The following is a 24,786-nucleotide window of genomic DNA, read 5'->3' on the forward strand; positions in this document are numbered from 1 at the left end:
TTTATTTTTGTTTTTATTCTCCAAATCACATTTCTTCCTTATTATCAGTGGTGAAAAAGTTGGGAAATAAAAAAGGTGCTTATAAGAATATGTTTTTATTGTATTTACAGTATGGTTAACAGTAAAGTATGGTTAATCTATACAATTTAATACTTCAAATTAAAAACGAGAAATAAAAATCAGTCATTTTTTATAGAGAGATAATCAAATAAAAATATAAAATCCAATACATCTAAAAATAAACAACTGCTAAGCTAAAAATTAAGTCACACGATATTTCAACCAATATTCACATTTTTGCGACTGATTACTGCTCAGCAGAATAAAAAAAAAAGCTTTATAAAATCATTTATAATAATAATAACATTATTTCAAATTAACACTATATATCGATGGTCTGTTTAAACATTACAAAGTAGAACCGAATTATTCCGCTTATCTGTTTGATTGTAATTTATCAAAAAAGCCAGTCTTACATACACATCTTAAAAAAATTAAAATTCAAGAATAAAAACTGAATTGACATTATTTATAATTGTGTTTAGCGACTTTTTTGCTTTTAGATGATGTGATGAATACACGTACCCGGGCATGAAGATAACTCAAGATGGAACACTAGATGATGCTATAAAAGACAGAAACATACAGGGCAGAAAAGCCATATCCATGATGAACTGCATTCTGTGGGACCAAACAATATCTAAAGCGAACAAACAGCTCATATACAATAGCATACTTAAAAGTATAATCACATATGGCAGTGAAGTTTGGCCAATGAAACAAAGAACAGAGAAAATGTTACTAGGAACAGAAATGGACACCTGGAGAAGAGCAGCAAGCAAATGAAGAAGGGATCGGATACCAAATGAGAGAATATGAGAAAAACAAAACAACCAATACGGTACGGCCGTAAATTGGTGTCCCAAATTGGTATGTTTTGTAGTGTATACCGAAAACTAGAGGAGATAGAAAAAAAGTAGTTAGGATGTCATGACTTCTTTTTTCGTTAAAGTAACGATTGTTCAATCAAATCATCAATAGCTCCTCGCATTATCGAGATACTGGACGATTATTGAAAAATGTCGAAAACGACAGGGTTACAGATCTTCTTTATTCAGAAAAATTTTAAAAAACTTTATAGGAACTATTGATAGATATATTATGGACGGATTCAGTGGCGTACAAAAAACTTTTTTAGGGGGTCTCGTTAAGGAAATATAAACCATACTTATGTTTTTTTAAATGGGACACCCTGTATATTTTGACATTTTTCGTTTACCTTTTTAATTCTCTTTCATCTGATATGACATATCATATATCTATTTTCAGTTGTTGGAGCTACCGTGCAAATAAATTGTTTATAGTTGACGTCAGGTTAAAGGCACTTAAAAATAAAACACTCGGTAACGTATTTTAACATTTTAATATTAGGGTACCAATCCTTGACATTTTTATTTAGCAAGAATAAAATCAATCAACTTAAAAAATAGGAATAACGAATTTACTAACAACAAAAAACTACTTTTTATAACATTAACATATGTTAATAACATTAACATAAACCAACAAACAACAATAATAAACAACGTAACAACTATAATTAATTTTACAAAAATATGAAAATTATAATAAATGTTCAAAATACTCCCCGTTTTGTTGTAATAATAATTGACTCCTTTTTCTTACAGATCTTACACAATTGAGTATATGCAGTGCATATTATGCACTGGTTTTATTTTTCTAAATGCTTGATAAATGCTTTGCAATAATTCTTCCTGTGTGTTAAATTCAGTTTTATAAATGTTGTTTTTTAAAAATCCTCAAATAAAAAAATCAGGAGGTTTTAGTTCTGGTGAACGAGGGGGCCACCTAACAGGACCATGAGTTCCAATTCACCGATTATGAAATTTTTCATTTAAATAATTTCTAACGAATTCTGCATTATGGGCAGGTGCTCCATCTTGTCGGAACCAAAATGTATTAAGATCAGCCAAATATTACTCATCAGAAATGTTATTTAAATTAGTTTCTAAGATGTTAGTTTATCGTCAAATACGTGATAAACTAATTTATTAAGCTTGACAAAACAACTAACGTTAAAACCGAATCTGCCTTGCGTCCTGATCCCTTGAACTAAGTGGGAATTTGAGTCATTCCAATATAGTTCATTGTGTCGGTTAAATATTCCTGCACTGGATATGCGAGCTTCATCGCTAAATATTACCTTTGAATAAAAATTTGGATTTTCATTACATTTTTCTATATACCATTCTGCAAATTGTATCCTTCTCAAATAATCGTTAGGATATCAATATCGTGTCAATTATTATTACAACAAAACGGGGAGTATTTTGAACATTTATTATAATTTTCATATTTTTGTAAAATTAATTATAGTTGTTACGTTGTTTATTTTTGTTGTCTGTTGGTTTATGTTAATGTTATTATTTTTGTAAAATTAATTCTTGTAGTTAAGTAGTTTTTTGTTGTTAGTAAATTCGTTATTCCTATTTTTTAAGTTGATTGATTTTATTCTTGCTAAATAAAAATGTCAAGGATTGGTACCCTAATATTAAAATGTTAAAATACGTTACCGAGTGTTTTATTTTTAAGTGCCTTTAACCTGAAGTCAACTATAAACAATTTATTTGCACGGTAGCTCCAACAACTGAAAATAGATATATGATATGTCATATCAGATGAAAGAGAATTAAAAAGGTAAACGAAAAATGTCAAAATATACAGGGTGTCCCATTTAAAAAAACATAAGTATGTTTTATATTTCCTTAACGAGACCCCCTAAAAAAGTTTTTTGTACGCCACTGAATCCGTCCATAATATATCTATCAAAAGTTCCTATAAAGTTTTTTAAAATTTTTCTTAATAAAGAAGATCTGTAACCCTTTCGTTTTCGACATTTTTCAATAATCGCCCAGTATCTCGATAATGTGAGGAGCTATTGATGATTTGATTGGGCAATCGTTACTTTAACGAAAAAAGAAGTCATGACATCTTAACTACTTTTTTTCTATCTCCTCTAGTTTTCGGTATACACTGCAAAACATACCAATTTGGGACACCCTGTACAGAGAATGCCAGGTGACAGGATCCCTAAGCAGATTTTGACGTGGACACCACAAGGGGGAACGAAAACAGGAAGAGGGAGAAGAAGCTGGAGGGAGGGAATTAAAAAAGAACTAGAGGAAAGACAAATCATTTCAGGCCTATGGTTAAACAGAGAAGAATGACGGTTAGGAGTCCGAGGGCTTCGGAGAACGCTGTAAACCGATAGTAGTAGTATATGCTTTTAGATAACTAATGAGCCTATCACTAGGCTTCTTGAAAAATGATCGATAAAGCCCATTATCGAGCGCATAATTCGATAGCAGAGGCGCAGGGCGCAGCACAGAAGATGGAAATATCTATGTTCAACAATGGACAAATCAGGGATGATTAATGATGATGATGAACCTAAATTGAGCCCTAAATATCCAGATTCATAATTACATTTAAAAAATGTTCAAGTGAAGAACGCACGGCAAATGGTAAGTTCACTGAAATACAAGTTCCAGTCACTTCATTATACAGGGTAGCGAGAATGTATGGAAACACGGTAATTTCTCGGAAACCGCTTGACCGATTTTTATAAATTTTGGTGGGTAGGGGTTTTCTAATGCGGCCGATAATATAGTGGTAATTACATTGTTGTCAAATCTTCCGTTTTTCTGTAAATCTAATGAACTTTCTTATTTTAAATGGAACAACCTGTATATTTTTTGCGTTTTGAAGTCCTTAATAAATACTGATTATTTTATATAGTAAATTCCCTAAATGCCACAATTTCGGAGTTATTGTTCCATTTATTAAAAAAAAATTTTAACATAAAAATAAATTTTATCAAATTATAAAAATCAATTTTATCGGCCCGGGTTGACATTCTTTTAGGTTCTTTGGATCATTAGGAACAAAAAAGGTCTTCTGTAATTTTCCTCAAAAGTTAATCGTTTCCGAGTTATAAACAATTTAAAACTGAAAAAAATCGAAAAATGACGATTTTCTAGGTTCAAAAACGTATGTAAAAAATATTATTTTTTAAATTACGAAGTGCCTAAATTCAAGTTCAAACCTTATTGTATCAGAAACCGATAAGTGATTTGGTCTTATTTTATTTTAAAATATTATTTTTGAGTTGTTAATGCCCGATCGCCCGTCCTCTCGTATGAGCTTCATTAAAAATTAAAAAACAAAACAATATTATGGAATAAAACATGCCAAAAGTTCTTATAGGGATCTGATACAAGAAGGTTTGAGCTTGAATTTAGGTACTTTCTAATTTTAAAAACGATTTATTTACTTTTGTTTTTGACAGTGGCGGCCCGTGAGGTAGTGCCATAGAGCCATGGCACTACCTTGCTAACTATGCAGAAACATATTTTTTATCTTAAAAACATTTTAATGCCTGTTTATTTTTTTTGTGAATATTTCTCTTTATTTTTATAAATTATATCAAATCTGGCAACTGTGTAGCGCAATGCAAATCTACCGACTCTGGCCACCCACAGCTGACCGGATAAAGGATGAAAATCATAAAAATCCCAGTGCCGAACGGCATAGTGGCTCGTGAGAAAAGAGAAAGATTGTATGAGCATCCTGTGTAAGTGACAGAGAGAGAGCGGTATTGCACTTTTAACATACGTTTAAATTGGAGTCTCCGTGCCAGGCTCGAAATCTCGAAAAGGAAGTTAGTAGATCTTAAGATACAATGTTTTAGATCTACATATTTCTAGTTTCTTTACGCGTTCGCTTGACGCTATTGTGTTTATTGTCTACTACTGTATTGTATATTTGTGTTTATACTCTACTATATTTTTTAATTTGTAATTATTAGTTAGTGCGTTGTGATCGTGGGTGTCGTAGGTATAAAAATAATATTTTGATTATTTTCTACGTTTAATTTATTTATTGACAATGAATCAAATTAGTATATTAAAAAACTCTTTTGGTGGTTTTTCGTTAGAAAAAAAAACTACAAATTAAAGAACTCGGTCGGCCTTTATCCGATTTAAAAATTGAAAAACAAAGTGGAAATGGACAAAAACTTCGCTGTCGTAAGTTTAATAAAATTATTTATGATAAAAATAGCTGGTTGTGTGGTTGCGAACAAACTAATAAACTCTTCTGTTTTGTATGCCTTTTGTTTGGAGGTGACGAGACTTGGTCAAACAAAGGAACCGATGATCTTGTACATATATGGGAGAAATTGAAATCCCATGAAAAATCTAAAGTGCACATGAATAACGTTTTTAGCTTTTCAATGCTTGGTAAGTTAAATATAAAAACCCAATTAAATTCAGCTTATCGTGATACTCTAATTAAACATCATGAACAGGTAGATAAGAATCGATATGTCTTGAATCAAATCATAAATTGTATAAGGTTTTGTGGAGCTTTTGAGTTAGCTTTAAGAGGTCACGAAGAAAAAGAAAATTCAGAAAATAGAGGCATATTTAAGGAGCTGGTCAATTTAAGCGCCGATTTAGACAACGACTAAAGGTTCATATTATTCAAAGTACCAGATCTTTCAAAGGTCTACTCCGGACGTTTAGTTGCTTCTATTTTATTCATGTCGGAGAAGTTTTCTGCTTATAAGCATCAGTTCTTCGAATCATTTCTTAATGAAACATGGAGACAATTTTAATTTTTAAACAAAACTCGATTTAAAACTGAATTAGAAGTAGGTACCTACTGTATTGGCGAGACGAATTAAGTACTACCTGTGGGGCTGTTTCGCTATCGGTTTTATTGTAGAGGGAAGGCTTAAAAAGCACATTTGAAGAAACCATTAAACTTTTAAGTATTTTAGTTACCATTCCTATATCAACATCTGAAGCAGAACGCTGTTTTTCGATGTTAAAACATAGTGCTTTAGGTATGCTATCTGCAGAAAAGCAATTTGTAAATTGTATTGATAATTTTAATAATAAAGGCATTGAAAACTTTGCAACCAAAAAATAGAAGAATGAACTTCATATTGTCGTAAACTTTAAAGTGACATTACAAAAATTTGTGCATGTGTGTAAATAATGAAATAGTATTATTTTTATAAATTGGTAAATAGAGACTAAATCTTAATAACAAACTTCAAGCACTATCAGCAGTAAATGCTGGTGGTAGGTTAAGAGGTTTTTATTATTAATTAATTTACGGAACTGTTTTGATCAATGTTGGACAATTGCTTGGCACCTCAGATCAATAAACATAAGATACATAAGATAAAAGTATCCGCGCATATATTTTTTCAGTTTTTGTTGTAAGTATACCTTTTTTGACAATACCGTGAATTCGTCACTAAAAATTTTGGCGGCTGCCCGAGTTCTGGCACTACCTTCTTAAAGTGGTACGAGCCGCCACTGGTTTTTGAACCTTGAAAATCGTCATTTTTCGATGTTTTTCAGTTTTAAATTGTTTATAACTCGGAAATAATTAACTTTAAAGTAAAATTACAAAAGACCTTTTTTGTTCCCAATAATACAAAGAACCTAAAATAATATCTACTCGGGCTGAAAAAATTGATTTTTTATAATTTGTTTAAACATTTTTTTTAATAAATGTAGCATAAATATCGAAATTATGGCAGTTAGGTATAGGGAATATAACATTAAAAATAATCAGTGTTTCTTAAGGACTTCAAAACGCAAAAAATATGTAGGGTGTTCCATTTAATATAAGAAAGTTCATTAGATTTCCAGAAAAACGGAAGATCTGACAACAATGTAATTACCACTATATTATCGGCCACATTAAAACATCCTTGCTCACCAAAATTTATAAAAATCGTTCAAGCGGTTTCCGAGAAATTACCGTGTTTCCATACTTTATCGCTACCCTGTATACAACCAGTTATATCTTCCTTAGAATTACCACATACGCTCAGGTGGAACAAGCTGATTTTAAGAAGACTGCGGATCGGACACGTTCTCATGGTATTTACTGATCCATCTGCATGCATATGCATCCACTGCAACAGCATCTTAACCGTAAAGCATATATATTCTTAAAGAAATTCAGAATTATTCTATAAAAATAAAACAACATTAGCTGGAAGACAATATTGTATCATTTTGTCATCAGGTCAATCTATGCTCCACGAAGTAATAAAAAAATAATTAAGCAAAATTAAGTACAAATTAGATTAAATTAAATAATAGATGATAAACTAGAATGTCCTAAAATATGGTACTTAAAATGCAATCTTGGTACAGGAATTGAAAGTATCTGAAACATTGTCAGTTTTCAGTTATGAGATCATGACATGATATGCTTCATTGTAGCACCAAGTATAACAATATAGCAATTAATAATAATTAATAAAATCGTCAACCGTTTTTTACATACTATTTGCAAAAAAAACGAAATTATGTCACTATAAGAGTAAAACTATTATTTTTTCTCGATTACAAGATATTACCAAAAAATAATTACATACTTAAGAGGATCGGTACGTATTTTCGGCTGCAATGCTATTCAAATGGGGATTCATTTTTTTCAAATCCTGAGAAAACTAATAAGTATTTTTGAAAAATTTAAACGCAGAATGAAAGATTACGTTATTAGCGAGGGCCGAAAGTCCCTGAGAACTTCTATAATGTTTATTTTAATAAGTTACAGGGGTGAAAAAACTAAGAGAAAATTTAGTGTGATTTTTAATTTCAAATATCTCATTCAAAATAAACTTTTTATTTATTCTAAGGGACTTTCGGCCCTCGGTAATAATTTAGTCTTTCATTCTGCGTTTAAATTTTTCAAAAATATTTATTGGTTTTTTCAGGATTTGAAAAAAATGAACACAATGCCGTGGTAATATTTTCCAAATCTGTCTTTGTCTTACAACGCACTCAACCGAATATAATATTGTCAGCATATATTGTCAGTCAGACACTGACAATCAGTGACAATTTTAAATATTTGACATTGCATCGGGAATATTTTGAGAAATTGATTAAATATTATTGATATATGGTGTATTTGATAAATAATTGATTTAAGACGTGAACTTAATAAAAAGTTCTTTATTGTGTATTATTTGTGGAAGATCCAAGCAGAGAATACATCAGATATATCCTGTGATCCAAGTATTTTGTTGTTAGAGATGTTCAAAATTGTTAGCGTTCCAAAATAACAACATATTATTAAAAAATCACTTTAACACTTTTCCTCTTTTCTCGATTGATTATTAGTTTTTGTTGTACAAATAAATTATTACAATCACTGAAAACATAGTTAGTGAAAAAATTATCACATTTATTAACTGAATTAATAATTTGCAATTATAAAAATAACAGTTATCCAAGAACATTCAAAAGCCATCTCTTTAAATTAATTATGACATTTTCAAGTAGAATGACATTCTAGTAATGTTTACATATCCACACCAGTGTGAATTTTACTACACGTAATTTGCCGTGTAAAGACAGAAAAAGTAGGGATACACGTAAAATATTTGAGAATTATGTACCCATAGCCTTAATACTTGTATGGAGACGATTGTATTGTTTATTTTACTACAAAAATAAGCTGGCGTCATTCAAGATTTCTGACATCAAAGCGTTGCCAAAACATTAGAAGATGACTTTTCATCATGTCCATATTTCTCGCACAGTGAGAAGTTAGGGATCATTACTTGTCAGAGATATTTTTCTGTTTTTCTTCATTTGATTTCATGTAATCAAATGAACTATCTTTTAGTAAAGTCGTCCCAGGAAGGCAACTTATCAATATTGGCAATATCATTTTAAAGTCTTCTACTTTAAAATGTATAATACATGTCTGAATTGCCGATATAAATGAGTCAGATTAAATAAATTATTAGAAGAACTTTTTACTAAGCAACAACATTTTGTTTAATTTAGTATTATTTTGTATTTTGACAACGGCACCCGACTTCGGCGTCGAAACATTAATAAAATCATTTTTTGGTAAAATTGTGGCTTATTTCAAACTGTGGCAGAACAACATTTACAATTACCACATATGCTCAGGTGGAACAAACTCATTTTAAGAAGACTGCGAATCAGACACGTTCTCATAGTATTTACTGATCCATCTGCATGCATTCGCTGCAACAGCATCTTAACCGTAAAGCATATTCTTAAAGAAATTCAGAATCATTCTATAAAAAGAAAACAACATTAGCTGGAAGACAATATTGTATCATTTTGTCATCAGGTCAATCTATGCTCCACGAAGTAATAAAAAAATAATTAAGTACAAATTGGATTAAATTAAATAATAGATGAAAAACTAGATTGTCCTAAAATATGGTACTTAAAAATGCAATCTTGGTACAGAAATTGAAAGTATCTGAAACATTGTCAGTTTTCAGTTATGAGATCATGACATGATGTGCTACATTGTAGCACCAAGTATAACAATATAGCAATTAATACTAATTAATAAAATCGTCAACAGTTTTTTACATACTATTTGCAAAAAACGAAATTATGACACTATTAGAGTAAAACTATTATTTTTTCTCGATTACAAGATATTACCAAAAAATAATTACATACTTAATACTTGTATGAAGACGATTGTATTGTTTATTTTACTACAAAAATAAGCTGGCGTCATTCAAGATTTCTGACGTCAAAGCGTTGCCAAAACATTAGAAGATGACTTTTCTTCATGTCCATATTTCTCGCACAGTGAGAAGTTAGGGATCATTACTTGTCAGAGATATTTTTCTGTTTTTCTTCATTTGATTTCATGTAATCAAATGAACTATCTTTTAGTAAAGTCGTCCCAGGAAGGCAACTTATCAATATTGGCAATATCATTTTAAAGTCTTCTACTTTAAAATGTATAATACATGTCTGAATTGCCGATATAAATGAGTCAGAGTAAATAAATTATTAGAAGTCTAGTCTATTTACTAAGCAACAACATTTTGTTTAATTTAGTATTATTTTGTATTTTGACAACGACACCCGACTTGGGCGTCGAAACGTTAATAAAATCATTTTTTGGTAAAACTGTGGCTTATTTCCCATTGAAAATAGTTGATTATAAAAATGCCACAAGGAAATAGCTTCAGAACAACATTTACAATTACCACATATGCTCAGGTGGAACAAACTCATTTTAAGAAGACTGCGGATCGGACACGTTCTCATAGTATTTACTAATCCATCTGCATGCATCCACTGCAACAGCATCTTAACCGTAAAGCATATTCTTAACCTTTAACTACACGCGCTGGCGTACTTTGTACGCCAGATATAAGAATTCTACTGGAAATATATTTAAAAATTTAATTTTTGACCTTGCTTATTTTTCTAACCTATCACTGGAATGTGCTTTACAATTTGGTTTTAGTTTCGTTATAATCGGCGTTCTGGAAAGATCGTAATTTACATTTTATTATTTGTTGTTTCCGCTGGTGGACAATATACCCCAGGATTATATTACTATAAGTCGTAATATAAGTACATATTTTAATTGTTTTTTAGTCATTATGGCATAAAATATATTTTTCTTTGTAAACAATACTTTTTCTCCTGTAAAAAATCACATTTAAAAAATTTTTTATTAGTAATTTTATTTATCATGGAATCCAGTTATTCCATGATTCCAGTTATAAATCCCAATTGGCTTACTGAAAAGGAACTCCAAGTATTCACTGATGCCGAATAAGGTTTATAACAAACAACTTAGTGTATTTTTTCAAAAAAAATTAAACAAATCAGCTGTTTTTAAGTGTATTTTCTTGTGGCGTACAAAGTACGCCACGCATGTAGTTATGTTATAACTTGATGCGAGGGTAGTTAAAGGTTAAAGAAATTCAGAATTATTCTATAAAAAGAAAACAACATTAGCTGGAAGACAATATTGTATCATTTTGTCATCAGGTCAATCTATGCTCCACGAAGTAATAAAAAAAATAATTAAGTAAAATTAAGTAGAAATTAGATTAAATTTCATTAAATTAAATAATGGATGATAAACTAGATTGTCCTAAAATACGGTACTTAAAAATGCAATCTTGGTACAGGAATTGAAAGTATCTAAAACATTGTCAGTTTTCAGTTATGAGATCATGACGGCACATCATGAAAGATAGAGCCATCAAAGAAGACGAATGGATGGACAGAAAACGATGGCAGTCGAAGTGCGAGAAGCGGCAGAGGCTGTAGAAACCTCGCTTATAGATAGATAGATCATGACATGAAAATGCTTCATTGTAGCACCAAGTATAACAATATAGCAATTAATAATAATTAATAAAATCGTCAACCGTTTTTTACATACTACTTGCAAAAAACGAAATTATGTCACTATAAGAGTAAAACTATTATTTTTTCTCGATTACAAGATATTACCAAAAAATAATTACATACTTAATACTTGTATGAAGACGATTGTATTGTTTTTTTTTACTACAAAAATACGCTGGCGTCATTCAAGATTTCTGACGTCAGAGCGTTGCCAAAACATTAGAAGATGACATTATTTGGCTTTATGCATTATTTATCATGTCCATATTTCTCGCACAGTGAGAAATTAGGCATCTTTACTTGTCAGAGATATTTTTCTGTTCTTGTTTATCGAACAACTAATATCTGTAATTCTTTATTCTAATAATTAATGATGTCAATTGCTTTTCATTACTTGCCGAAATATATTAATTAACAACAATATTATAGTGTATAATCAATAAAATAGATCATTTAATATTTTAAGGCTAAAAATGACAAGTGCATGTACTGAATAGTACTTAATACAAATAAAATATTGTATTATAGGTATAACATGAGATTGTTTATAAATAAAGGCTTTGGAAAAGTTATAAAATAGGATGTATTGTCTTTAAATGATTTATTGGGACCGTGCAAGTTCGGCAAAGCGACACCTATTTCTACGCTCTGCAACTTTATTCGCACTTTTAATTATATTGGCCAATTATATTAGTCCTGGTTACTGGATAATTGTCAAGGCCATAGTCCAAAAAAATAATGAGAAGAAAAAATAAGATTCAGGTTATGTTATTAAAACGTAAACAATTGTATGTAGTAAATAAAATTAGTTATTAAAATGCAGTACTGCAAGCAAAATACAATTAATTAAATTTACCTTTATATAATAATTGCATATCATATCAATATTGTGGAGCAACATATAATTTTTCTTCTTCAATGACAGTAGATATGAAATGTACGTCAATTTGACAATTTCAATTGCAAAGTTGCAATATTTCTCCGTATTCGCGCACGATCGTTTCTCAATTCCCTTCCAAGTACTTGCACACCGCGAATAGCGCGTATCAACCTTATCCACTTCATAACAACACGGCTTCGTTGTTTCTTTTAGTGCAGGCGTTGATTGATAAATATAGGGGTATACTATTTATCAATCAACGGTACAGGCATTACAATAATCGAATAAAAAAAGAATGTGTGTGTGTACTTTGTACGCACGTAAGAAGTTATACTTCTATTATTTGATTTCAACGAAATAAATATACTTTCAACAGGTTATTTGTATTTTATTTAAAGATTAAACCAATTTTTACTTACTATTTTCCAAAAATTTTTATTAAAACAATATCTACCAAAAATAAAAAAAAAGTTAGATAACACACGGATTTGAACCAGGGACCTCTCGATCTCCGGACGAACGCTCTACCACTGAGCTATACTCCCTTTGTTTTGACAGGTTACAAGATTTCTCATACATACTGACAAATTTAATAGACCCAGTGAAGTATAAAAATACTTTAAAATTTAAAGTAAATATACTTACTATTATTATAAAATATTTTATTCCCGAGGAAGACAAATCCAAAGACACAAAAGTATAATAAATAATACATTTACTAAAAACACTAATATATTCTTTTAATGACTTATTTGCGCTGATACATACATAATTTGAAAGATTAGCAACGAACCACATACTGTCTGTCTGCACATGCGCCAGGGAATTATAAAATTTCACTCTCGATTGTAAAGATGTATAACTTCAAAAAATTCCTTTGCTAGCTGAGACACTTTATTCTTTATTTTCGTATTTTTATTTCAATAACTATAATTTAGTATTTTTTTATTTTTTAAATGTTAGGTTAGGTTAGTAATATAAATAATAATAAAGTAAACAAAGCCTTTATTTCTTTATACACCTTCTTGTATTATACCTACAAGATTTTACTCGTATTAAATACTATTCAGTACATACCTACATATTATGCATCTGTCATTTTTAGCCTTAAAATGATCTATTCTATTCATTATACTGATTGTTAATTAATATATTTCGGCAAGTAATGAAAACCGATTGACATCATGAATTAGAATAAAGAATTATATATACTATTTGTACAGTAAACAAGAACAAAGAAAAATATCTCTGTCTAGTAATGATGCATACTTTCTCACTGTACGAGGAACATGGCCATGATGAACAGTCCTATTCTAATGTTTTGACAATGCTCTGACGTCAGAAATCTTGAATGACGTAAGCGTATTTTTGTAGTAAAAGAACTATACCTATATATATATATATATATATATATATATATATATATATATATATATATTTGTGTATTGCACATATAACTACATAATTATGTTTTGAGCTCAAAATAAAAACAATACCACAGAATATAGAAAATTAAAATCTAGATTACTCTTAAACTGCTATTCCAAGCTCATCATTTCTTTTCTTCGATCTCACAGAACTTGCTCTACTGTTTTCAACAGTATCGATAAAAGATGTCAGCATTCCCTCAACTTCAGACATGGCATACTTTAAATTCGTGTTGTCAATGTGTCCCAAAGACTCATCTAAACAAAAGTTATTAGCAAGTATTTGTTGCAGCTTAGCCAGAGCTTCGTCCAGGTCACTGTGAAGTTCTCCAGGTGTTGGTTTTGGTTTTGAATTTGACAATGCAGGTTTGAATGTGCTGGTTTGATTTTTGGGTTGACCTAAAATGTCAATGGTTAACAAAAATATTTAACAAACTACTATATTTAGTGGAAATAAACTATAATTTTCACAACCAAGAGGTAAAACAAATCAAGGAACAGGTCAGATTCCTGATTAGGAATCCAAAGTATATACAGAAATACAAATATAATTAAAATACAGGCAGCTTCATGTTATGGACAACATCATAAGAGAGTGAAAAAAACAATAGAAAAAGTATACATGCAAGGCTACTGGGATTATAAAAAGTATCAAGAAGAGAAAGGAGTATTTCGGACATGGAATGAGGTATGATAGTATGATATTGTAAGATATGTGAAAAGTCATGACTATCACGGCTCAGACATGTCCAGAAACAATAATATGCAAATATGATAAAGAAAACATTACAATGGAAACCGATAGGAAGATAAAAAAAGAAAGGATGAGATGGTTGGATGACGTGGAAGATGACCTTGTACCGTTACAAACGTCACATCTTTGTTATTTTATTTTTAAATAATTATTTTACTTTATTTTCTTTAATATTTCATTAACAATAATTTTCCTCTATTTGTTTTACCAGTTTTCTTCGTTAAAAACTCGTTGGCGCCCTCTTTCATTACCCTCTTTTATTATCTTCTATTTACTATATCTCTTTTCATTTAAATGATCAACTGAACATACTGAACGTACCCCGTATATTCTTACTCTGTAAGTATCTATCTTTCAATACGGAACATGCCTGCTACTTCATACGTACTTGGTCGTCATTTCAAATGTCGTTTTCAATGAGTGTCACTTCATCCCTACCCGAAGACACAAAATGGAAGGGAAGAATTAATCTATTTAAAGAGATGAGCCCATAAGATCCCATCTATTTCCAAATCAAATCTTCTCTTGGGGCGAGTTTTGTATTCTAAGTTTTTTATACTTTTAATTTTTTATAATGATTTTTTACCTAACCTCGACGTTACTCTCCACGTGTATTACTATCTTAATTTTGAATATTTCATTTCATCTACTGATATGCTTTTATAGCCCAGTAAATGAACGGGAAATACGGCGATACCGTGTAATTTTCAGGGGCAACTCCGAATTGCATGAAAATTTGGATATAGGTTCTACTTTCCCTCCACTTCAAAGTTGAAATTGTGCCGTTGGTTGCTTTTACTTGGGGGGTGACAGTCACCCCTTCTCGGGGGTGAAAAAACATATATTCAAGATAAGACCGGAAATGGATAAATTGACTGGTTTTAAGCAACTTTTGTTCTATAGAGTTTTTATGTAAGTCAATACTTTTCGAGTTATTTTCGATTGAAAATGTTTATTTTTCGACAAAAAAACTACGTTTTCGGACGGTTTTCGCAAATAACTCCAAAAGTAAATACTTGATCGAAAAAAATATCCTTAGCAAAAGTGTAGCTTATAAAAAACTGAAAAAAAAATGTATATCAGTAAAGTCTATCAAGTAAAAACAAAGTTGTAGCTCATGAAAATACGTTCTTGTGCGCCTAATTCCAAATAGAATATTTCAAGGTGAAATCACCGAAAAATTAAGCACTTTTCGGGAAAAACCTATTTAAACTTTTTTAAAGTGTTTATAAAAAGCTTTATTAGAATTGTTCAAAAAAGTTTCTAGCATTAAAAATAAGCGAGTTACGCTCAAAATAAAGTTGGCCCTCTTTTTTTGTAAAAAAATCATGCAAATCTCCCCGTGTTTAGCTCCTCAAATGAAATTAATCGCTACCGCTTTACAAACAATTTACTAATTTATCTATTTTTTATATGATCTTTCAGTCTCACCGGTTTAAAGTGCTTATTTTTGAAAGGGTTATAGTTAAAAAAGCTTGAACGGGTCACTAATCACGAGTGTATGCAAATTTTGAACAGCCATATCTTAACCAATTTTTGTCTTGCGGAAAAACAAAATGAAACTAGCATATTTATAAGAACAAAACCTATATTTTTTTACTCTTAAAGATTTTTCTTATCACTAATACTTTTTAAGTTATTTTAAAAAAAGGAAAATTTTCAAAAATTTTTAGAAAATTTTGTTTTACTATAAACCAAATTTTTTCAAAAATAAGCACTTCAAGCCAATCAAACTTACAGATCATATAAACAATATACATACAGTTAAAATAAATGGTAAAGCGGTAACGAATAATTTTATTTAGGGTGCTAAATAGAGGGAGGTTTTCACAATTATTTTACCAAAAAAAGGGGCCAACTTTTTTTTTCAGTGTAACTCGTTTATTTTTGGTGCTAGAAACTTTCGTAAAAAACAAATATAAATCTTTTTTTAGGTACTTTAAAAATGTTAATAAGCTTTTCCCGAAAAGTGCTTAATTTTTCGGTGAATTCGCGTTGATTTATTCGATTTGGAATTAGACGAATAAGAACGTATTTTTCATGAGCTACAACTTTGCTTTTTCTCAATTTATATACTTTACTGATACACCATTTTTTTTGTTTTTTTTTTATAAGCTACACTTTTGCTTAGAATATTTTTTCGATAAAATATTTACTTTTTGAGTTATTTGCGAAAAACGGTCTGAAAACGTAGTTTTTTTGTTGAAAAATTAATATTTTCAATTGCGAATAACGCGAAAAGTATTGGCTTAAGTAAAAAACTTTATAGAACTAAAGTTGCTTATAATCGGTCAATTTCTCCATTTCCGGGCTTATTTTAAACACACGTTTTTCACCCCTCAGAAGGGGTGACTGTCACCCCCCAAGTAAAAGCAACCAATGGGACAAATTTAACTTTGAAGTGGAGGGTAAGTAGAACCTAAATCCAAATTTTAATGCAATTCGGAGTTGCCCCTGAAAATTACACTCCAAAACGGTCATTTATTGGGCTATTAGTAATCAAATTATTTAACCATTCCGTCACTATTAATTTTATTTTATTCCTTTGCCAATTACTACTTTTACGATTATTTGGCAAAGGCTTTTCTTCTTGATGATTGATATGTCTTTATCTTATAGTTTTTGGGAATAGAATAAACCTTTCTCCCTACGGGAGCCTAAAGCATCAAGCCATCCACACCGGTGATGGAACTAAGGCTAAATGAAGACCATTGACCATGTCATCTAGACTACCGCACCCAACATCTTCAGCTGCAGGGATCTGAGGCCGAACATCTGCCCAAGTCTATAAGAAGTCTACAGCAGTACCATTCGACATCAAGAAGTGACCATCGAACCAGATACCAAAAGCCATAAGTATAATCCAGAATTGTTAGTTTTTGGCAAGAATTCGAATATATTTGTTAATGCATTTAATAAGTCATATTTTTATTATATCTTTATTGAACAATAAACATGATTAGTTAAAAATACTGTTTTGTTTGCTTCCATTCTAAATTTTCAGAGTTCATATCTAATATTAGGAAAAGACGAACACACACCTTGAGAGACTGAGCTAAGCTAAGGGTGGAACGATAGCTATCTCAGTTGGTTGAAATATTATTTTCAATTAGCTGGGGTAGTCTATTGTCGTTTTCGTTTCAACCTGAACACGATGAATATAAGACAATGGAGGAGAAGGGCACAAGAGAGATCTGAATGGAAGGACATAGTCAGACAGGCAAAGACCCATCTAGGGTTATGATGCCAAAAGAAGAAGAATAAGAAGATTTGGTGCCAAAGACATGGGCACAATCAGATTGGTAAGAAATAAGGTGGATACGAATAATTATGAAAGATTAGCGGGTACCGTCATTGCAATAGCTGGGTCTAATAATGGGTCCAAACGGGACCAAAAATGGGTCCCAAGAGACGTCCAAAAGGAATACATTCCGGGATGGAACGAAGAATGTGAAGAATTATTTAACAACTATGTGGATAATGATGGATCTTTTGTTTTAGACAAGCAACTCTTGTCTGTGGTTGTAGTTATGAATTTTTTGAAAAGTGAAAATAGTTTCTCACTGCACTGTTACAATGGTAATAATACACAACAGTAGTAATTGCACTTACCTCCTATCCACGTACTCATATCATCGATTCCATAAGCGACACTCCTAGTTTCTGTCAAATTTTCACTTGTTTGGTCCACACTTTCTTGAATATCGAAATTATCATCTGCAGTACAATTTTCAGAACCCGATACTATTGGACTTAACATATCCATACTTTTAGTACCACAACGATTCTGTTTATAATTATTTCTCGCAACTGGTGTCGATTCGACTAGTCTTTTTTTCGTTGATTTTCTTAACGTCAGTTCTGGTGAAGCATTCTTCGAATGCAGGCAATTCTGGAACATAAAATATTGATAAAAAATGAATATAAGTAAGCAAACTTTCCTTGTAAACGTAATAACACAGTAGAGTATAGCGATTTCACTCAACTTGCCTTCAACCAAACAGTTTCAATGTTATCAATCCTGATAATCCACGCATTATTATGACAAAATCCCATTTACTTCAATCGAATATAAATAAAAGTTTGAGTTTAATTTGTCACAAAAAGCGGTAATAACCCTGGCGCCACATCTTGGAGATCTACAAAAACTATTTTTTTCGCGTGGATCTCGAATCAAATAAAAAATATCATTTTTGCCGTCATAAGCTCTTAGCAAATAGTAGAATTATTTCTGAGCCACAAATATACGACAAACACATACATATACTGGAGATGCAAGACAGGAGATTTAGAGAATATATATTGAAATCATGGGAATGGCAGAAATGAGATGGTCAGATTCTGCAGAAACACAAGTGGAGGATCACCAGGTATAATCACTATTCGGAAAAAGTGGTGGATCACACGAATAAGCAGTCGGATTAATCGTATCACCCAAGGTTGCCAAATGCATTACTAACTTTACACCATTATTAGTAGTCCAGAAAGCCACTGCGCATCCGCTAGGAAAAATGTTCTAATTCGGATTTTTTGCACAATCTTACTCAAAAAGGACTCCTTTTAACAAATTTGCATGTTGCCAGGACCAAAAAGTGGTCAAAAATTTTTTAAACGTTTTTTTTTTGTTTTTTCCTAAAATTATTTTTTTTGCATAGAAAAAAGTTTTTTTTAGGTTTTTTGGATCATTCCAAGAAATCATCAGAAGATCATTTTCAGAAAAGGTCTTTAGTGACTTTTATCTAAAAATGATAGTTTTTGACATATAAGCGATTAAAAATTGAAAAATTGCGAAATCGGCCATTTTTAACCCTCAAAAACTATGTGAACAACTGAAAATTTGAATGTTGCCAAGGTAGGTAGATATTTTTTAAACATCGATTGATGAAATCCCGAAGAGTTTTTTGCAATACAATATTCACAACTCCTTTGTTTTTTAATTGCTATTCAAGCGTGCGCGACACTATTTTCCACCGACAGTATGGTGCAAATGAAAGGAATGAATTCGTTATTTCGTAAACCGGCGACTTTAAGGAGAAATCACGAAACAGGTCGAGTTTTATTTTTAAGTTATGATATTGTGGCATATATGGTATACTAGTGACGGCATCCATCTGGACGTGATGCCGTAATCGATGATTTTTTAAAATGAGAATAGGGGTCGTGTGCTAGCTCATTTGAAAGGCTCTTCAATTCTCTATTCAGCAATATAAACATTTACATAATTATTTATACAGGGTGTCCAAAAAATTTTTATTAAATTAAATTATTTGACAAAAAAAGAAGTAGAAGGACACCCTGTATAAATAATTATGTAAATGTTTACATTACTGAATAGAGAATTAAAGAACCTTTCAAATGAGCTACCACACGATCCCTATTCTCATTTAAAAAAATTATCGATTACGTCATCACGCCCAGACGGATGACATCACTAGTATACCATATATGCCACAATATCACACCTTAAAAATAAAAATCGACCTGTTTCGGGATTTTTCCTTAAATTCGCCGGTTTACGAAATAACGAATTTATTCCTTTCATTTGCACCATACTGTCGGTGGAAAATAGTGTCGCGCACGCTTGATTAGCAATTAAGAAACAAAGGGGTTTTGAATATTGTGTTGCAAAAAACTCTTCGGGATTTCATCAATCGATGTTTAAAGAATATCTACCTACTTTGGCAACGTTCAAATTTTCAGTTTTTCCCATAGTTTTTGAGGGTTAAAAATGGCCGATTTCGCAATTTTTCAATTTTTAATCGCTTATATGTCAAAAACTATCATTTTTAGAGAAAAGTTACTAAAGACCTTTTCTGTTTGGAATGATCCAGAAAACCTAAAAAAACTTTTGTCCATGCAAAAAAAATAATTTTAGGAAAAAAACAAAAAAAAACGTTTAAAAATTATTTGACCACCTTTTGGTCCTGGCAACATGCAAATTTGTTAAAAGGAGTCCTTTTTGAGTAAGATTGTGCAAAAAATTCGAATTAGAATATTTTTCCTAGCGGATGCGCAGTGGCTTTCTGGACTATAGAAAGAATGATGTTACTACAAATACAAGCCAATCTCATCAATATAAACATCATCCAAGTTTATGCTCCCACTGCAGACAAAGAAGAGGAGCAAACGATTAAGTTTTATCAGAAAATCAACAGAATCATACAGAAAATTCAACGACATAAAGTTCTTGTCATTATGGGAGATTTTAATGCCAAGCTTGGAATTGGAGATAATGACACAGTATATCGGAGCACATGGACTTAGGAGTTAGAAACAAGAGAGGAGACCTCCTAGAAAAATTCGGAGAAAACTCAGAACTAGTTGTAACCATCACATTCTTCTATTTACCACCTAGAAAGATGCACACGTGCAAAACTCAAACTAATTGACAAAGACTCAATAGGAATGATCACAAAGATATTCTACAATATATACCACTCTGAAGAAATACTAACAGAATGGCTGAAGTCTGAGTTTATTGCACTTCCAAAAAAAGCAGGAGCCAAAAATGCGAAAAATACCGTAGGATAAGCCTCATAAGAGAATTTACAAACAGTGTGAAAGTCAAATTTCCAGTTAGGATTCCGTGGACTGACCAAGTCACAAATGAAAGGTCTTCAGAAGAGTGAAGAAAAACCGAGAGGTACTTACTACCATCAAATTTCGAAATTTATAATACTTCGAACACATTATGTGAAATTAATCCAGATATGCCCTCCTACAAGTCATCCTGCAAGGGAAAATATTTGGAAAGCGGGGCCCAGGAAGAAGAACATACTGGTTAAAGAACCTCAGAACCTGGTTTAACAACACAATATCGGTGCAGCATTACTGTGCTACTGCAGATAAGATATTGCCAAGATGATCGCCAACATTCGTCACCAATAGGAACATCAAGGGGAAGATACACATATACTAACTTTATTAGAGTAATAAAAATACATACCGTTAGTGTTTTCAGTCTCTCGATTTGTGCATTTATGTGTATCCTATGTTCTTCTAAATACCTCAAAACTTCCTTCTCCTTCAAATTGTCTGTATACAAAAACTGCTGTAACTCTTTATTCTGCATTTCCAATCTTTTTATCACGAGTTTCAGTTGGGTATTCGGAGATGACATTGGTTTTACATCACAAGTTTCCTGCTTGTTTGTAGTAACAACGCAGTCTTGATCACTACTAAAAATAAAAATGGATTTAAGATAACATTCTTTGTTTAAATCGCTTAAAAGTTGTTGATTATTACTTTTGTATTAAACTTTACCTACAAAACAGGATGAGAGTTTCTTCAGAAACTGACCATCACGTGAATGTACATAAGTCTCCCAATGGAGACTAGAAACAGCCGGAAGAACATCCACGTAAAAAATACCAAGAAGGTACGGGAATATTAATGGAACCGGAACCCAACATCATATGAAATCACAAATTAACATCAGCTACAAAGGACCAAACCACGTCCTCACAAACAAACAAAGAATCACAGATTTTGCTACACCAAAAATATTCAAAGATAATTCTTCAGTAATTAAGAGCGATAGAAAAATCACTGAAGCTACTCATGTTACTAAAAGACAAATTTCTACCTCTTTAGAAATCCTTGAAAATGACCTGTCTCCTCCCCAGAGACATGTTAACCGTAGACAAGGCATACTGAGCAAAAGTACTCAAAAAAGTAAGAAAACTCCTAAAACCCAAGATGATATTCCAAGTATTCTTTTACGCTTTCTTTCTTTTTTCAAAAGTCTTTCTTTTCATGGAATATGTGATTTTTTGGCAAATTCCCTTCACTCAAAACACCCTGGACTGATTGTTAAAAATTATTCAAATGAAGAAATAAAAGAAATTTTAAACTTTATACATTATCAAACACAAAATAAAACTTAAAAATAGCTAAAATGGCCAATACATTCATATTATACAGTGAAACCCCAATGGTTATTTTACACATATAGAATCCATCAAGCTTATCATATCAACCCTTAGTGGTTGATGCGGGTATATTTGTGTAAATAAAAAAACTCCATACCGAGCGATAAGAAGTATTCACTTCAAAAAGATGAGAGTGTGCATACAGGGTTTGATTTGTAGATTTTGATATTGGACCAATAGATGGCGTGTGACATAAATGTATTCATGAACATTCACGTTTGTTACTGCGAAATATGAATACAGTAGCAAAAGGGCCAATAGATTAATTCAATCTTACATTTTAAAAACTAGCTCTGTATTGCAAGCCAAGAAGATTCAATTATACCAGATCTACGTTAGATATAGTTAGAATAGTACGGCAGAGACCAACTGGGACAAACTTTAGAGAACAAAAACGGCATTACTTACTCCGTGGCGTTACAACGCCTCGTGGGTTGGATTTCGTGACTAGACAATATGCCTCCATTCCTCCCTGTCTTGAGCAATCTCCATCCAGTTCTCCAAGCCCATAGCTTTAACGTCTCATACCAGCCTTACTATTCTTTCTGATGTTTCCTGCCTATTAAAGTCTTCTGTACTTTATTTCTTTTATTATGTGAGCGTTTGGGTACAGTTTTTCGAGCTCTTTGTGCTGCTTCATCAAGTACAGGCCAAATATTTATCTTAGGATTTCTCTTTCCCAAACACGTAGTCTCTCTTCCTTTGCGTTTGATGTATGACTATTCCGTAAAATCGTAAAATTCTTCCACCAGGCCACAAGAAGGCTACTAAGTTTTAAACCTTTTTCCTCCAGAGCTCGTGTCCACTGTTCCAGTTTTTGTTCTAAGTCTCTTTCACTATTTCCAATTTACACTACATCATCAGCATACATTAGGCACCATGGAATGCTACCCTGTAGTTTCGCTGTTATCTGGTCCAAAACTAACGAGAATAAATAAGGACTAAGCACCGAGCCTTGGTGCAATCCTACTTTCACCTGAAATTTGTCAGTCTCGCCCACACCTGGGGCCTGATTCTAATTCATTTCGACAGTCGCAATTTCATTTCGACACCGCCATGACAGCAACTGGGGATATTAACCTTATCATGTTGAGACTGCTCAGAATTTGGGTTGGCGCTTCTGTTTCTTGGATTTTGTTGATAGTCTGGGAAAATTATCGAAAAAATACCATTTTTGGGAAAAATTATTTACCAGCTATTTTATTGCTAAAATCGAATCTTAAGATTGCATATATTAGTAATATGGGGTATGACAAGTCCGAAGAAAGTGTGTTATTTTATTTATAAACAAATTAGCACTCCTAAATCTTCTTTTTTTTTTCAATTAGTGATCTGTAACTCCTATAATTTTTCATTTGAGCCAAAAACACTCAAATAAAAATTCACCGTAATTTAGTTCTGCACAAAGTTATTTTTTTTCCGATTTCCTTCAACAAAAATTTTACTCAGAAAATCCGAGTTTTCCCAAAAAATCTGCCATTTTCAATTAAAATTTTAGGGAAGTACCTAATTATTTATCAATAATTAAATAATTGAAGACATGAAAGATTTATTATAGTAGATTATACAGAGGGGCTAAATTATGGAATAAATTCATTTCTTTAAAACGGACGATTTTGGAGCAAAATCCCGAAAGAGGTCGATTTTTATTTTTAAATTACAATTTTTTGGCATATATTTCATACTAGTGACGTCATCCATCTGAGCGTGATGACGTAATCGATAATTTTGTTAATGGGAATAGGGGTCGTGTGGTAGGTCATTTGAAAGGGCGTTTAATTCTCTATTCAGTAATAGTGTAGGAAACAAAGGTTGAACCTTGCAAAATGGACACAAGTCCGGTTTTATTTTTTTTCTGGTATATCAAGGGATGCTTATTATAAGACTAACTTTTTCTGAAAAAATTTCGCCCCGGAACCCCCCTTTTCACCCCTTTAAAGGGGGTAATTTATGGTTTTTGCAGAACGTAGCCCTTCCTGTACATTTTACAAAAAATTTCTTTTATAGAAATATGAAGAGGACTATATTTTCTACGATTTATTTCCAACAGCATCTCTTTATCATCCACCGTTTAGCAAGGGTGGCGCCCCAAAATTGACAAGTTTTTAAAAAAGATGTTTTTAAAAAATATATATTTTTCCCTAACTGTAACGGAAATTAAAAAGAAATTCTGCGTAAATTATTCACAAATAGATGATTGATTTTTTGGTATAGGTTTCACTTAAGGGTAATTGCCCCTTTTTTTAATTACAGGGTGTTACATTTTAAAAAACCTCTTTTTATACCATCTGAACCGTTTATGCTAGAGTAAAAAAACTTTCAGCGATTACCCATGTACTGGTGCTATTTACAAATTTGTATAATGCACCCCCATTTTTTCCCCGGAACCACCCCAAAAAAAAGAAGAATCAATAAATAAATTTATTTTCTTGGAATCCTTCACACACAATGCCCTTTATTAATATGGTTCATATATAATTTTGTGCACGTTATTATTACCCATGCATGGACACCAAAAGCA

At 31.6% G+C, this 24,786-nt stretch overlaps 1 protein-coding gene across 1 annotated transcript in view; it reads right to left on the reverse strand.

The window, feature by feature from the left end:
- Positions 1 to 10,730: 10,730 nt before the first annotated feature.
- LOC114327526 (dystrophin-like) overlaps positions 10,731 to 24,786 on the reverse strand; it is a 41,727-nt gene continuing 27,671 nt past the window's right edge. The window contains exons 7-9 of the mRNA XM_028276194.2: positions 21,281 to 21,512; positions 17,947 to 18,226; positions 10,731 to 13,979 (exon numbers count right to left, since the gene is read on the reverse strand). Of these exons, the coding sequence (XP_028131995.2) occupies positions 13,684 to 13,979; positions 17,947 to 18,226; positions 21,281 to 21,512 (808 nt within the window). The 3' untranslated portion in view covers positions 10,731 to 13,683. The remainder of the gene's footprint in view (positions 13,980 to 17,946; positions 18,227 to 21,280; positions 21,513 to 24,786) is intronic.

The sequence above is a fragment of the Diabrotica virgifera genome, chromosome 4, assembly GCF_917563875.1.
Source record: "Diabrotica virgifera virgifera chromosome 4, PGI_DIABVI_V3a".
Lineage (NCBI taxonomy): Eukaryota > Metazoa > Arthropoda > Insecta > Coleoptera > Chrysomelidae > Diabrotica > Diabrotica virgifera.